This window comes from Anabrus simplex, chromosome 7 (genome assembly GCF_040414725.1).
Source record: "Anabrus simplex isolate iqAnaSimp1 chromosome 7, ASM4041472v1, whole genome shotgun sequence".
In the NCBI taxonomy this organism is placed as follows: domain Eukaryota; kingdom Metazoa; phylum Arthropoda; class Insecta; order Orthoptera; family Tettigoniidae; genus Anabrus; species Anabrus simplex.
This window is the reverse complement of record NC_090271.1, coordinates 254,007,062-254,019,440: the sequence shown is the minus strand read 5'-3', so window position 1 is coordinate 254,019,440 and position 12,379 is coordinate 254,007,062. Positions and strand designations below refer to the sequence as shown.

The window sequence follows — 12,379 nt, the reverse complement described above, 5'->3', positions numbered from 1 at the left end:
TTCCAGCTTTTAACCATAATGGATTAATCTCTGTAATAATGTATAGGAAAAATTTCACAATTATGCCACCTTCTGTAAAATAGCTTCTTCTTCTTCTTCTTTTTCTCCTCAGTCATAGAACTCATGTCTGAATATTATGATCTCATATTTATTTTCCTATTAAACGGAGTTCACCATCAGTCGCCATTTCATCATTGTTTATCTATGGTCTTCTGCTTTCTGGATTGTCGTTCTAAAAGGTGTGTGTGTTGCATCTTTAATCTGATCTATACGTCTCCTGGGAATTTCTCCCCTGAGGTTGGGGGTGGTAGAATAACACCTACGGTATCTTCTGCCTAATCGCAAATATGAAGATAAGAACTTTCCACCTAATCAATACATTTATTCCTTATAAGATACTTAAAACACTCTAATATAACAGTACCGGTTTCGACCCTATTTGTGGGTCATCTTCAGCTGCTGAAGAACCTATTGTCTTAATAATAACAATATACAATGCTAAAATATTACTTAAATTATGAATGATTAATGCTAACTTATAATGATGTGTTGTGGTAATAAAATATACTTGAAAGAATAGTTTTAAAAGTCTAAAATGTTCACCAGTTCGTTATGGCACTAATGTTGATGTTCACTCATTTATTCAAATTAGTGTTGCAATGTTGACATACTTATTTTAATTTAAAAACTTTGTAATGTTGAGTTAATAAAATATTACTTATACTAATTATGAATGACTAATTCTAAAATAGTGTTGTGATAATAAAATGTGCTTGAAAGAGTAGCTTTGACAGTCTAGTATGTTCACCAATCCGTTAAGACACTGTTCTTGACGTTCACACATATACTCATTCATTTAATCCATTGTTGTAATGATAACATACTTATTTTAAATTAAAAATATCTTAGTGTTGAGTTATATGGAACTGGAGCTTTGATATTGAATAAAGATGTATGTTGATGAGCTTGTGCGATGAGATAGGCGCGAGTCGCGTGTTTTTAACAATGAATTTAAAGTCTTCTTAAGCTTAGCTCAGGGTCAAGTTGTTGGGTTTGATGTTCCATTAATTAAGGTGCGAATGTTCCCCTCTTCATAATCTCGTTCCGTTGGAATATGTCAGATAATTTGCTGTCTTAGCCTGTCATTTGTGAGCTAGTCGGGAGCCCTTCATAATTAAGATAATAATGTTTTAGCATAGTATGTTATTATTTAGACGATAGGTTCTTCAGCAGCTGAAGATGACCCACAGATAGGGTCGAAACCGGTACTGTTATATTAGAATGTTTTAAGTACCTTATAAGGAATAAATGTATTGATTAGGTGGAAAGTTCCTATCTTTATATTTGTGATTACTTGAATCATCAGTACAGATAATGAAGCTAATAGATTATAATAGACCGAGCTCGATAGTAGCAGTCGCTTAAGTGCGGCCAGTATCCAGTATTCGGGAGATAGTAGGTTCGAACTCTACTGTCGGCAGCCCTGAAAATGGTTTTCCATGGTTTCCCATTTTCACACCAGGTAAATGCTGGGGTTGTACCTTAATTAAGGCCACGGCCGCTTCCTTCCCACTCCTAGCCATTTCCTGCCCCATCGTCACCGTAAGACCTGTCTGTGTCGGTGCGACGTAAAACAACTAGAAAAAAAAAATTATAATAGTATCTTCTGCCCATCGTAAGAGTCTACTAAAAGGGCCCCAGGGACTCTTAAATTGGGAATGTGGGTTGGCAACCACAGGGCCCTTAACTGAGTCCTGGCATTGTTTCCACTTACTTGTGCCAGGCTCTTCACTTTCATCTATCCTGTTTGACCTCCCTCGGTCAACTCTTGGTTCTTTTCTGACTCTGATGGTATTAAGTATGGAAGCCTAGGTAGTCTTTCATTTTCACGCCCTTTGTGGCACTTGTCTTTCTGTGGCTGTTACCTACGTTTTTCGAAGTGTCTGACCCTTCCATTGTTCTCTTTCTGATTAGTGTTATGTAGAGGATGTTTGCCTAGTTGTAGCCCTACTTCCCTACACCACCACCATCACTTCTGAGAGCTCTTCCATGCGGCCTGATCCCATTTATTTCTCCTTGGACAACTGTTTTTTCAAGACTATTTTCTCTTATAACGTGACCTAGGACTGCAGGTTTCTTTGTCTTGGAATTGAAAGTTGATTTGGGATACCAAGCTCTTCGATTATCCAAGGTATTTGAAACATCTTCTGCCAACACTGTAGAGGACCATGAGGAAATACTAAGACACAAACCTTTTTGTGATTGCTCGGTCATGCCAGATCGTTCGGAGCTTATCGGTAGCAACATTTCCAGGAGCAATTCTTCTTCTGATCTCTTTTCACAGCTGCCATAGGTATTTGAAACTGTCAACAATTTCAAAATGGTACTTCCGAATTTATTATATACTGTATATGTATTTAAATAGGTTGCTTTACCTCTATTGATTACAGTCTGGATACTTAAGAAAGTATTATTTAAATTATTCATTTATTTATTTCTTCTGTTATAGGTTTTAGTTTAATGGCTGCACGAGTTCAAGGATTGGCCCCAGATTTCCAAGGGACTGCAGTTGTTAATAATGAATTTAAGGAAATCAGACTCTCAGACTTCAAGGGGAAATACGTTGTTCTCTTCTTCTATCCTCTGGATTTGTGAGTTGCTTTAAGATTTAGAATTTTAATAAATAACATTTTGATTAGTAACCCATACTACATCTCAAGATGAATTAATACAGTTAACAGCGACATCTCCTGCAGTTGATTTAGAAACACCATTGGCTTCTTATACTCAAGATTGTAGGAATAAATCTTATTGCTTATTGGTTAGTATCCATTATGCAGCGTCTGTTCTCCAGGTTAGGGGTGGCTGCACAAGGCGTCTGTACTCCAGAGGAGCGGCCTCATTATCACCTCACTGGATCACATCCAGAGTTGTAATTTGGGACCTAGTCCTACACAGGTGACACCTTGACAGTCAACCATGGAAGGTCTTTTAACCCGATGAGTGCTATGCCCGCCTATAGACGGGCTGACGTGGCCGGTCCACCAGTGCTACGCCCGTCTATAGACGTTGCGCAAGAATTTTAATTTTTTTGACTTTCCCGGTTCACTTTCGAGTGCGAATTTTATCTCTGACATGTTCTGCCATCTGTTGGGCAATATGTAGAACAAACTGATCAGAGATTATAGCTTCAGGAAGTAACTTGCAGAGCTTTTTGTAGATGTCTGTGGAGTTCATCTGTGATGTAAACAAACATGGCGGAACGACAATTTAGTTGCTCTTGCAGTGATGTCATTTCGGATCACAGAATCTTTCAGTTATTAATCACAGCGGAAAGCGGTGATGGAGTTGTGAAGACTGTGATTTGAATTCTTGAACTAAGTTTATTATTAAAGGCATCTAATAAAATCTGTACTATAATAAATGCCCATGCTCCCACTAATAATAAAAACAACTCCTCAAAAGACCATGAGGAAACAGAAGAATTGTGGGACCTATTGGACCAGACCATAGATAACATCCTCAAACACTATGTAAAATTATTAATAGGCGACTTCAATGCTCAACTAGGCAGAGAAAGAAAATACCATGACATCATCGGAAAATGGCCAGCACACAAGAAAACAAAAATGGAGGGAGACTAGTTGACTTGTGTAGAAACCATAACTTAATTTCAAAATCTACATGTTTTAAGAGAAAACCTCAAAAACTCAAAACATGGAAACACCCTGACTACACTAAAGGAGAATGCCAACTGGATCACATCTGCATGGACAAATACCACCACAAACGAATCTATAATGTCAAAATCCTACGAGGAATAGACACAGGTTCAGATCACTACGTAGTTAAAATGAAAATTAAATTCACTCCCCAGAGGAGACAACAAAAGCAACCCCTAAAACTAAAAGAAAAATAGATCCTACCCAGCTAATCAACAGGAAGGGGAGTTAGGGATTGGAATAACTTACCAAGGGAGATGTTCAATAAATTTCCAATTTCTTTGAAATAATTTAGGAAAAGGCTAGGAAAACAACAGATAGGGAATTTGCCACCTGGGTGACTGCCCTATTGATTGATTGATTGATTGATTGATTGATTGATTGATTGATTGATTGATACAAAGTCCTCTCGTCTGATGGGTCGTTCTTGATTGTCAAATAAAACTTGCTGACTCTTGAAATGAAAACGCTGTGCTAAGCAGTGTGGTGAGACCGTCAATACCTTGGATTAAAACGTGTGTAACATCTGTAATGAGAAAAGGAATTATGAGTGGATGAAAAAGAAGTTAAAAAATAATGCATGAAAAGAAAACTCATTTAACTTACTTGTAAATAAAAGTTGTCGTCTCGAATGGAAATGACCTTGTCAGTCTCAAGTCACATTGACAACTAAGCTTGTGTGCGGCTTACCGTATATCTGTGCCGATGCGGTTGGGTGGGGGAATGGAGAGGGAGGAGCGAAGGGGGAGGGACGAGGTGAGTCCCGGGAGGAGGGTGTTGAAGGAAGGGCGGGTCTTGTTCTAGAACGTCGGTAGTGAAACTCGTTTTTATTAATAAATTGTTCACAGATAAGCGGGACAAAGGTTTCTAATAATATATTTTTCTTTTCGTTGATTTCATTCAAGCTGTGCACGGGATTGTTATATTGATCGATATCTATATAAATATTCTCTAGTATATTAAGTAAGGGACCTTTCTGTTCATAGTGTAAGATCAGTTGTAAGATCTTGGTCAGTTGTTGTGTATTCGTGATTTTTCTGTCTACATTGTTCACTCATGGCTGACTAGCGGTTGTACTTTAGGGGATTGAGGTGTTCGGAGTATCTTATATTGAAGCTACGGGCTGTTTGTCCAACATAAGTTGAAAGACACAATTGGCATTTTAATTTGTATATCCCAGAGTTCGAAATTTTTTTGTTGCTATTGACAGTATGAGAATTAAAAAATGTTTTTGCATTGGTGAGAACGGTTTTGAAAGCTACTTTTAACTTGTGTTTTTTAAAAATGTTTGAAATAGAATATATGTTATTATTATTAAAGGTAAATGTGGTGAATTTCTCTTTAGGGGAAGATTCTTTTTCTAAGGTGGTCTTGGGTTTACTTTTAAATTTATTAAGAATTTTGTTCACGGAAGCTTTACTGAAACCATTACCTTCAGCTAATGTATAAATGGTGTTGATTTCCTTTCTAAAATTCTTATGGGATAAAGGAACATTAAGAGCTCTGAAAATCATACTATTATAAGCTGTCTTCTTCTGCGTCCCTGGGTGTAGAGAAGTCTGGTGGATTGTGTTTATTGTGTGAGTGGGCTTCCTGTAAATATTAAAAGAAAGGGTTTTATTCTGATTGCGAGTAATAGTTAAATCGAGATAATTAAGAGAATTGTTCTCAGATTCTATCGTAAACTTTATGTGCGGATCCAGGTTATTAAGTAATTCAAGACCGGGCGAGTTGGCCGTGCGCGTAGAGGCGCGCGGCTGTGAGCTTGCATCCGGGAGATAGTAGGTTCGAATCCCACTATCGGCAGCCCTGAAAATGGTTTTCCGTGGTTTCCCATTTTCACACCAGGCAAATGCTGGGGCTGTACCTTAATTAAGGCCACGGCCGCTTCCTTCCAACTCCTAGGCCTTTCCTATCCCATCGTCGCCATAAGACCTATCTGTGTCGGTGCGACGTAAAGCCCCCTAGCAAAAAGTAATTCAAGAACTGTGTTGCTGTCAGTACCAGGAAAATAAAAGTATCATCAACGTAGCGAGTCCAATGTTTGATACCATTAATTTTGCCTATAATATGAATGTATTCAAGGAAATCTACATACCGAGCTTGATAGCTGCAGTCACTTAAGTGCGGCCAGTATCCAGTAATCGGGAGATAGTGGGTTCGAGCCCCACTGTAGGGAGCCCTGAAGATGGTTTTCCGTGGTTTCCCATTTTCACACCAGGCAAATGCTGGGGCTGTACCTTAATTTAGGCCATGGCCACTTGCTTCACTTCCTAGTCCTTTCCTATCCCATCATCGCCATAAGACCTATCTGTGTCGGTGTGACGTAAAGAAAGAAAAAAAGAAGGAAATCTACATAAATATCAGTGAGGATTCCTGAGGCCAGTGACCCCATAGGAAGACCCTTCTGTTGGTATATGATGTTATTAAAAATGAAGAAACTATTATTTAATGTAAACTTGAGGATCTGAACAAACTCGTCTATCTCCCCTACAGTCAATTTACTTCAATTTGGAAAGATTACCTTTTACTATTTCGATGGTTTTTTTGACTGGTACATTCGCGTACATATTGACTCTCAAAGGAGTGAAGGGTGTAATGTTTTGGTAAAGTAAGATCTTTTATTCTATTGCAGAATTCCAGGAAATTTTTAACTGACATGTTAGCTTGAAAGAAATAATCTGTTTTAAGAAAATTGTGAATATATTGAGATTTTGTACGTCGGACTACTTCTGAAATTAATAACGGGCCTTATGGGGACATCCGCCTTGTGAATCTTCAGTAACGCTTTCACCATAGGTAACTTGGGATTCATGATGACCAATTTTGGTTTTTCTAGGTCATTAAACAAGAATAAAAGGTTCTTAATTAAGGCTTTCAGTTCTCTTTGTATTCTATTAGTGGGATCTTTTTTTACAACGTTAAAATTATTGTTAGTAAGAAAGGATTGTGTTTTATTTACGTAGTCACTTTTCTTCATAACTACAGAGGCATTACCTTTATCTGCCTTGGTTACTATTAAATCATTATCTTTAATTTTCTTTTTTGAGATTGCGTATGTTGGTGACTTGTTCTTTATTGGGTTTACCAGTATGTTTCTGATCGAAAGAAGAAAGTAACTTTCGTTTGACTTCATATCTAACCTCATCTTGAACATCTGTAGGTAACCTATTAATCGCTAATTCGGACTCAGCCCTCCTCCTGTGACTCATCTCGTCCCTCCCCCTTCACCCCTCCCTCTCCATTCCCCCACCCAACCGCATAGCAGGAAAGGCCTAGGAGTTGGAAGGAAGCGGCATTGGCCTTAATTAAGGTACAGCCCCAGTATTTGCCTGGTGTGAAAATAGGAAACCACGGAAAACCATCTTCAGGGCTGCCAACAGTGGGATTTGAACCCACTACTTCCCGGATGCAAGCTCACAGCCACCCGCCTCTAACCGCATGGCCAACTCGCCCGGTTTTGGCACTTTTATGCTACAGAATTATGTTATAAAGTTTGATACTTCAAAATGAATGGATACCTTGAAGTTTAATGAGGTTTATAACATGTAATACCTTGAAGTAGTCTGAAAGTTCAGTGACCTTTTGCTCAATGGTGAAAACATGCATTAGAAATGTCTCACTCTATAACTTTAGGAAATCATATCAGAACTCTTCTTTTGCATGAGATTAAGGAGTAGGTAAGAAAATGCTTTTATCTATAGCGCTTGCTCTGTTATATCACTCTTTACCAAATAAATATTTTATCAGCCAACTGTACTCTGTAAACGAATGGTTTTCGGATGCTAACAGCAGACACCAATATGACATGCTGTGTAGTCCCTTTCAAGGCTCCTTCTGATTTAATAGATTTATTACTAATACAGTAAAACACTGCCTGTTTTATTGAACTAATTTCAGCACACACACTCATTCACTCTCTCTCTCTCTCTTTCTCTATTATACTGTACTGTTAAGAATAAAACTCCATCTGTTTCATTACTCTAATTTATTTCAGATTGGCCTAATAAATGCACACATACATATTTAAACACAAACAGTTCTAACCAGTTATGAATGGCCACACTAATTACCAGTCTATTTACAAATATCTCTTCTGTACACACAACCGAGAGTCCCGGTCGGTTGTTACCTGGGAGCAGCTATAATCCTTACTTTGTTTCCCAAAGTCCAGTCATCTCCTACAGCTGCTGAGCGTAGACAGCTGGATTTGAACCCAGTGCCACTGGCTATACAACACACGACGACTGTTCGTTGGTTCGACTCCACATATAGTGCAGTACTTCACACTGTCACATGCAGTGAATAACTAAACAGCTCAACAGTATTCAACAGCAGGATGATCCGACAGCGAACATTAACACAGGTCCATTTATCCTCGCACTCACGATAGTGCGTTTCCTCGCTGGCTCACTGCGATCCCCAGTCCACAGAATTACACGAACACTCAGTACAGACCACCGTTCTGTCGCCTCCAGTTCATGCACTCACTTATCTCCCCGACACCACAACCGCAGCTCCTGCTTCAGACCTCAGTGGGACATTAGCGACAGCCAATACCTCTGTCGCCTTCAGCCCAGCCACAGAACGCCAACTCACCGAGTGTCACACTGACTCCACCTCGGAGCCCAGCTCTCAGTCTGAGTTCAACAATGACTCCGAATCCAACTCTTGACTGATTGTCCGCTAGGTGGAACGGTCAAACACTATTTGAAATAGCCTGTCTGTTGCGTGCACTAATGTAACCACTGTGGAAGTTACAACTCTGTTTAATATCCTGTCTTCGTAAGTATTCTGTTCTATCAACAGTCCTACTAATCTTTAAATAATAATACTTAAAAAAATGATATTCTTCTTTCACGCAATCCTAACCTACAACTTGTAATCTAGTGAATGCCTACGGAATTACTCAGTGTAAAAAACAAAACAAAAAAACCAACCTAAATATATACCACTAAACTCAGTTACTATGAACAAACACGAAACACCAATACTCGTGGAACTAAATGTATCAAACACACACATAAAATTTGCTAAATTTCTACAACTATTTACTGCTTTATCATTAAGATAATAGAGAGCTCTTGGAACAGCCAACCACTCGCTAGCCTAGCGCATCCAACAATGGATCTGTAATTTTGACTGATAGGTTTCGCCTTTCACTTTGCAGCACACGCACCACAGTGGCTTCACACAGCAGTTCCATGTAGTCAGCTATCACAGTGCACGATAACAAAAGAGGGCTTCAAAAGAGCTAGCAGTCGCATGAGTGGTTAACGTTGACCCCCTTTGAGAGCTGATTACTTAAGTTTCTTTTTCTTTCAGACAGGTGCAAACCTAACGATGTGAGACACACATACTTTCTTACATTAAATGAAAAGAACTTCTTAAAATTACATGAATTCCTATGAAAGTTCTTGTAAAAAATAAAGTAACTAAAATAGTCATATCTGAACTAATAATACACTTTTCTTCAGTAGCATAACATTGACACCAGAAAACAGTATTACAGATATTTAGTTATATATGCACATAGCAAGGTATTTGCTAACAATTTTAAACCTGATGGTAAATGATGATGAAGTAGATGGTATCGGTAGGCACATGGAAGTGAACTAAAGCTTAACAGCAAGAGTTGGCAGAGTGGGAAGTTAATTTGGAATAGACAACAGAATGTTATTTGTTTACATTTCTTTTTCTATGGAAATGTCTGGCTCCACGGCCAAATGGTTAATATGCTGGCCTTTGGCTTGAGGGGCCCCAGGTTCAATTCCTGGTTGGGTTGTGAATTTTAACTTTTATTAGTTAATTCGTATGGCTTGAGGGCTGGGTGTTTGTGATGTCCTCAGCATTCGATTTCATCTCAGGTAGGCCCCCATCATCACAGACACGGACACCTACACGGCACCAAATCGGAAGACCTGCACCAGGCCTCTCCTGAGACCACACGCCATTATTATTATTTCTATTTATTTATTTTAGTTTGTTTTGACCCATAAAGGATCACATAAAGCAAATTATGATTTGTTGTTGTTATTTTTCTTGTTTTTCCAGAATTCTTTCATCACGTTGCTATGTTTAGCTCGACGTTGCGTCAGCTCAATTTTCTCCTAGATCTGCTGGGCTTATCTTCTGAAGCAACTTCCCAAGTGTAGGCCTAGATCTTATGTTTGAAAGTTTTGCTGTCTTTGGTCTTCGATATCTGTAGGTTTGATGTTGGCATTATTGAGATCAGTTTGGATTTGATTGATCCAAACCATTGTCGTTTTTAATGTTTGTGAGTACATCAATATTTTCTTTGTTAGTCGGTTGTCATCTAGCCTCATAATGTGTCCTAAAAATTTCATTCGTCGTTTATGGAAATCTGTTTCATTGTTTGAGTATTTTTCAATGATCTTGTGCAATTGTAGACGATATCCTTCATCTGTAAGTTTTGGGCCAAAGATTGTTTGGATGACTTTCCTTTCAGCTTTCCTGAAATTTTCGAGATCCCCTTTATAATTGAGGTTTAAGGCCTCACTGGCATAGAATGTTTCAGGTTTGACGACCATCGTGTAATGTCGAATTTTTGTGTGAATGCTCTTGCATTTTTTGTTGTAGATGTTTGCGGTTTTCCCATATGCTTTCCGCAATTTAAGTTCACGTGTTTCTTGTGCTATTCTTTCTGTACCTGTGGGTTCAATGATTTCACCTAAATATTTGAAATGATTAAGATTTATTGTGCCATATTTTCTTAACAACGTGTGTGGTTCAATGTGTTTTTTAGCCATGAATGCAGTTTTTGTGAAGGAGATTTGTAAACCAACTTTCCTAGCACATTCTTTGAGGACTTCAATCTGGTGAATTGCCATCTGCTCATCTCAAGAGAGGATTGCCAAATCATCAGCAAAGTCTAAGCAAGTAACGTTGATATTATTCTGTTTTCTTCCTAACATGACAGGTTTCCAGATGTTGCGAGTTTTCAGTTCTTTTTCCTATTCTTTGGTGTACTTATCAAGAACTTTGGAAAAATATCTTGACTCTACTCTTTGGTATATTTATTGAATATTTTTATTGATTCTAACACTGGTGGATTACTGTGTTGAACAGCTGGAAGTAATGTATTTTGGGCAGATAGGTGGATATGGGACAGACAAGTTGAACCGAGAGAACAAGCTAGGGCTACCAATAGGATTGTTCAATAATTCATGGATAATTAGAAGAACTGTGATTACTAATCTTTTTGCCAAGGTCTTATGGCCACATTGTTTCATTAAATCATCATAAGAATCACATTTAAGATAATTAGTTGTTTTGTATATAAGCTATCTAAGATATTTGTTTTGCACCATTTCAACTTTACTGTATTTTCATACACTTCATAGCTGGGATTCCAGTGGATGATGCAGATTCTAGCAGACTTCTTACAAAGAAGTTGTATAGAAACTTTATGCCTAGGGATTGGTGAAGTTACATGAGCGCCTCTTAATAAATCCTAACACTCTGTAAGTATCTGCATATATTTTGTACAGAGAACATCAGTTTATTGTCAAAATGCACAACAAGATCAAGATCTTCCCAGTTGTTCCTCAGTAAGGTGTCAGTTGGTCCAGATGACCCACATTCATCTTGGGTTCTGTTCTGTTCATTATTTATTCCCTCCAGAACATAGTAAGAACCTTCCCATGCCTTCTGGAATTTGGGAGACAAGCCCCTCTTCCATGTGGGATTATACAGCTACACTAGTTTGTTCTCATGATACCCTGTGGCCACAAACGTACTACGCTGGCGTAGCAGGGGGAGAGCTGATACTCCCATGTGGCGCGTCCCAGGTGGCGGATAGTGGGGTCCTAAGTGGCTTGCCGGCGGACTTGAGGGAAATAAAATACCTCTCGCGGACCAAACACATAACCCCCTGTGGGTTGGGGATGCAGACGAAGAATACACCCATTGTATCCCCTGCATGTCGTAAAAGGCGACTAAAAAGGGGCCATCAAGGGATGATTGAATTAGAACCATGAAACTACTTGTGCTTAATACCACCACGTGGGGAACACCATGGGTCGCTTTTACTTGCACGTAGTACCACTGTGTTAGGTACCAAATAGGTTTTTGATTAATAGCACGCAGGAGCACCGTGCGGTCAGGCTTTTACAGTACCTGTGATTAGTACCACTATATTAGTGACACCATGGTTCTGGCTTGCCTACGATTAGTACCCACTATATAAGGAACACCACAGGATAGTACGAGTCCCTGTGGTTAGTACACTTATGTGAGGAAAACCATAGGTTTGCGTTGCCTGTAAATGGCGCCACAATGTGCGAAACACCATAGGTGCGTATTACACGTGCAAATTTCATTACCTGTGAGTCGTACCATAATGTGTGGAATACCACGAGTCTATGCTACTTTTGATTAGTACTGGAACATGACACATAGCATGGTTCTATTTTCCTAGCGATAAGTACCCTTATGAGGGGCCGATGACCTGGATTTTGGACCCATTTCGACTGCAAGCATTGAGTCAGTATTTTGCTGTAGAAGCTGTCCTTTGGTCAGCAATACTATAATTTAACGCTAAGTTTCTGGGAATGTGGGGCATTGCGGGTCGGATCCACTGATTGTTTTAAATTCATATTCATATCCATCCATTTATTCTTCGTCCTCATGTTTTG

General features: G+C 38.9%; 1 protein-coding gene across 1 annotated transcript in view; it reads left to right on the top strand.

The window, feature by feature from the left end:
• The window catches only part of LOC136877539 (peroxiredoxin), a 71,737-nt gene that overhangs the window by 18,821 nt on the left and 40,537 nt on the right, over positions 1–12,379 (top strand). The window contains exon 3 of the mRNA XM_067151662.2: positions 2,510–2,651. Coding sequence (XP_067007763.2) covers positions 2,510–2,651 — 142 coding nt within the window. The remainder of the gene's footprint in view (positions 1–2,509; positions 2,652–12,379) is intronic.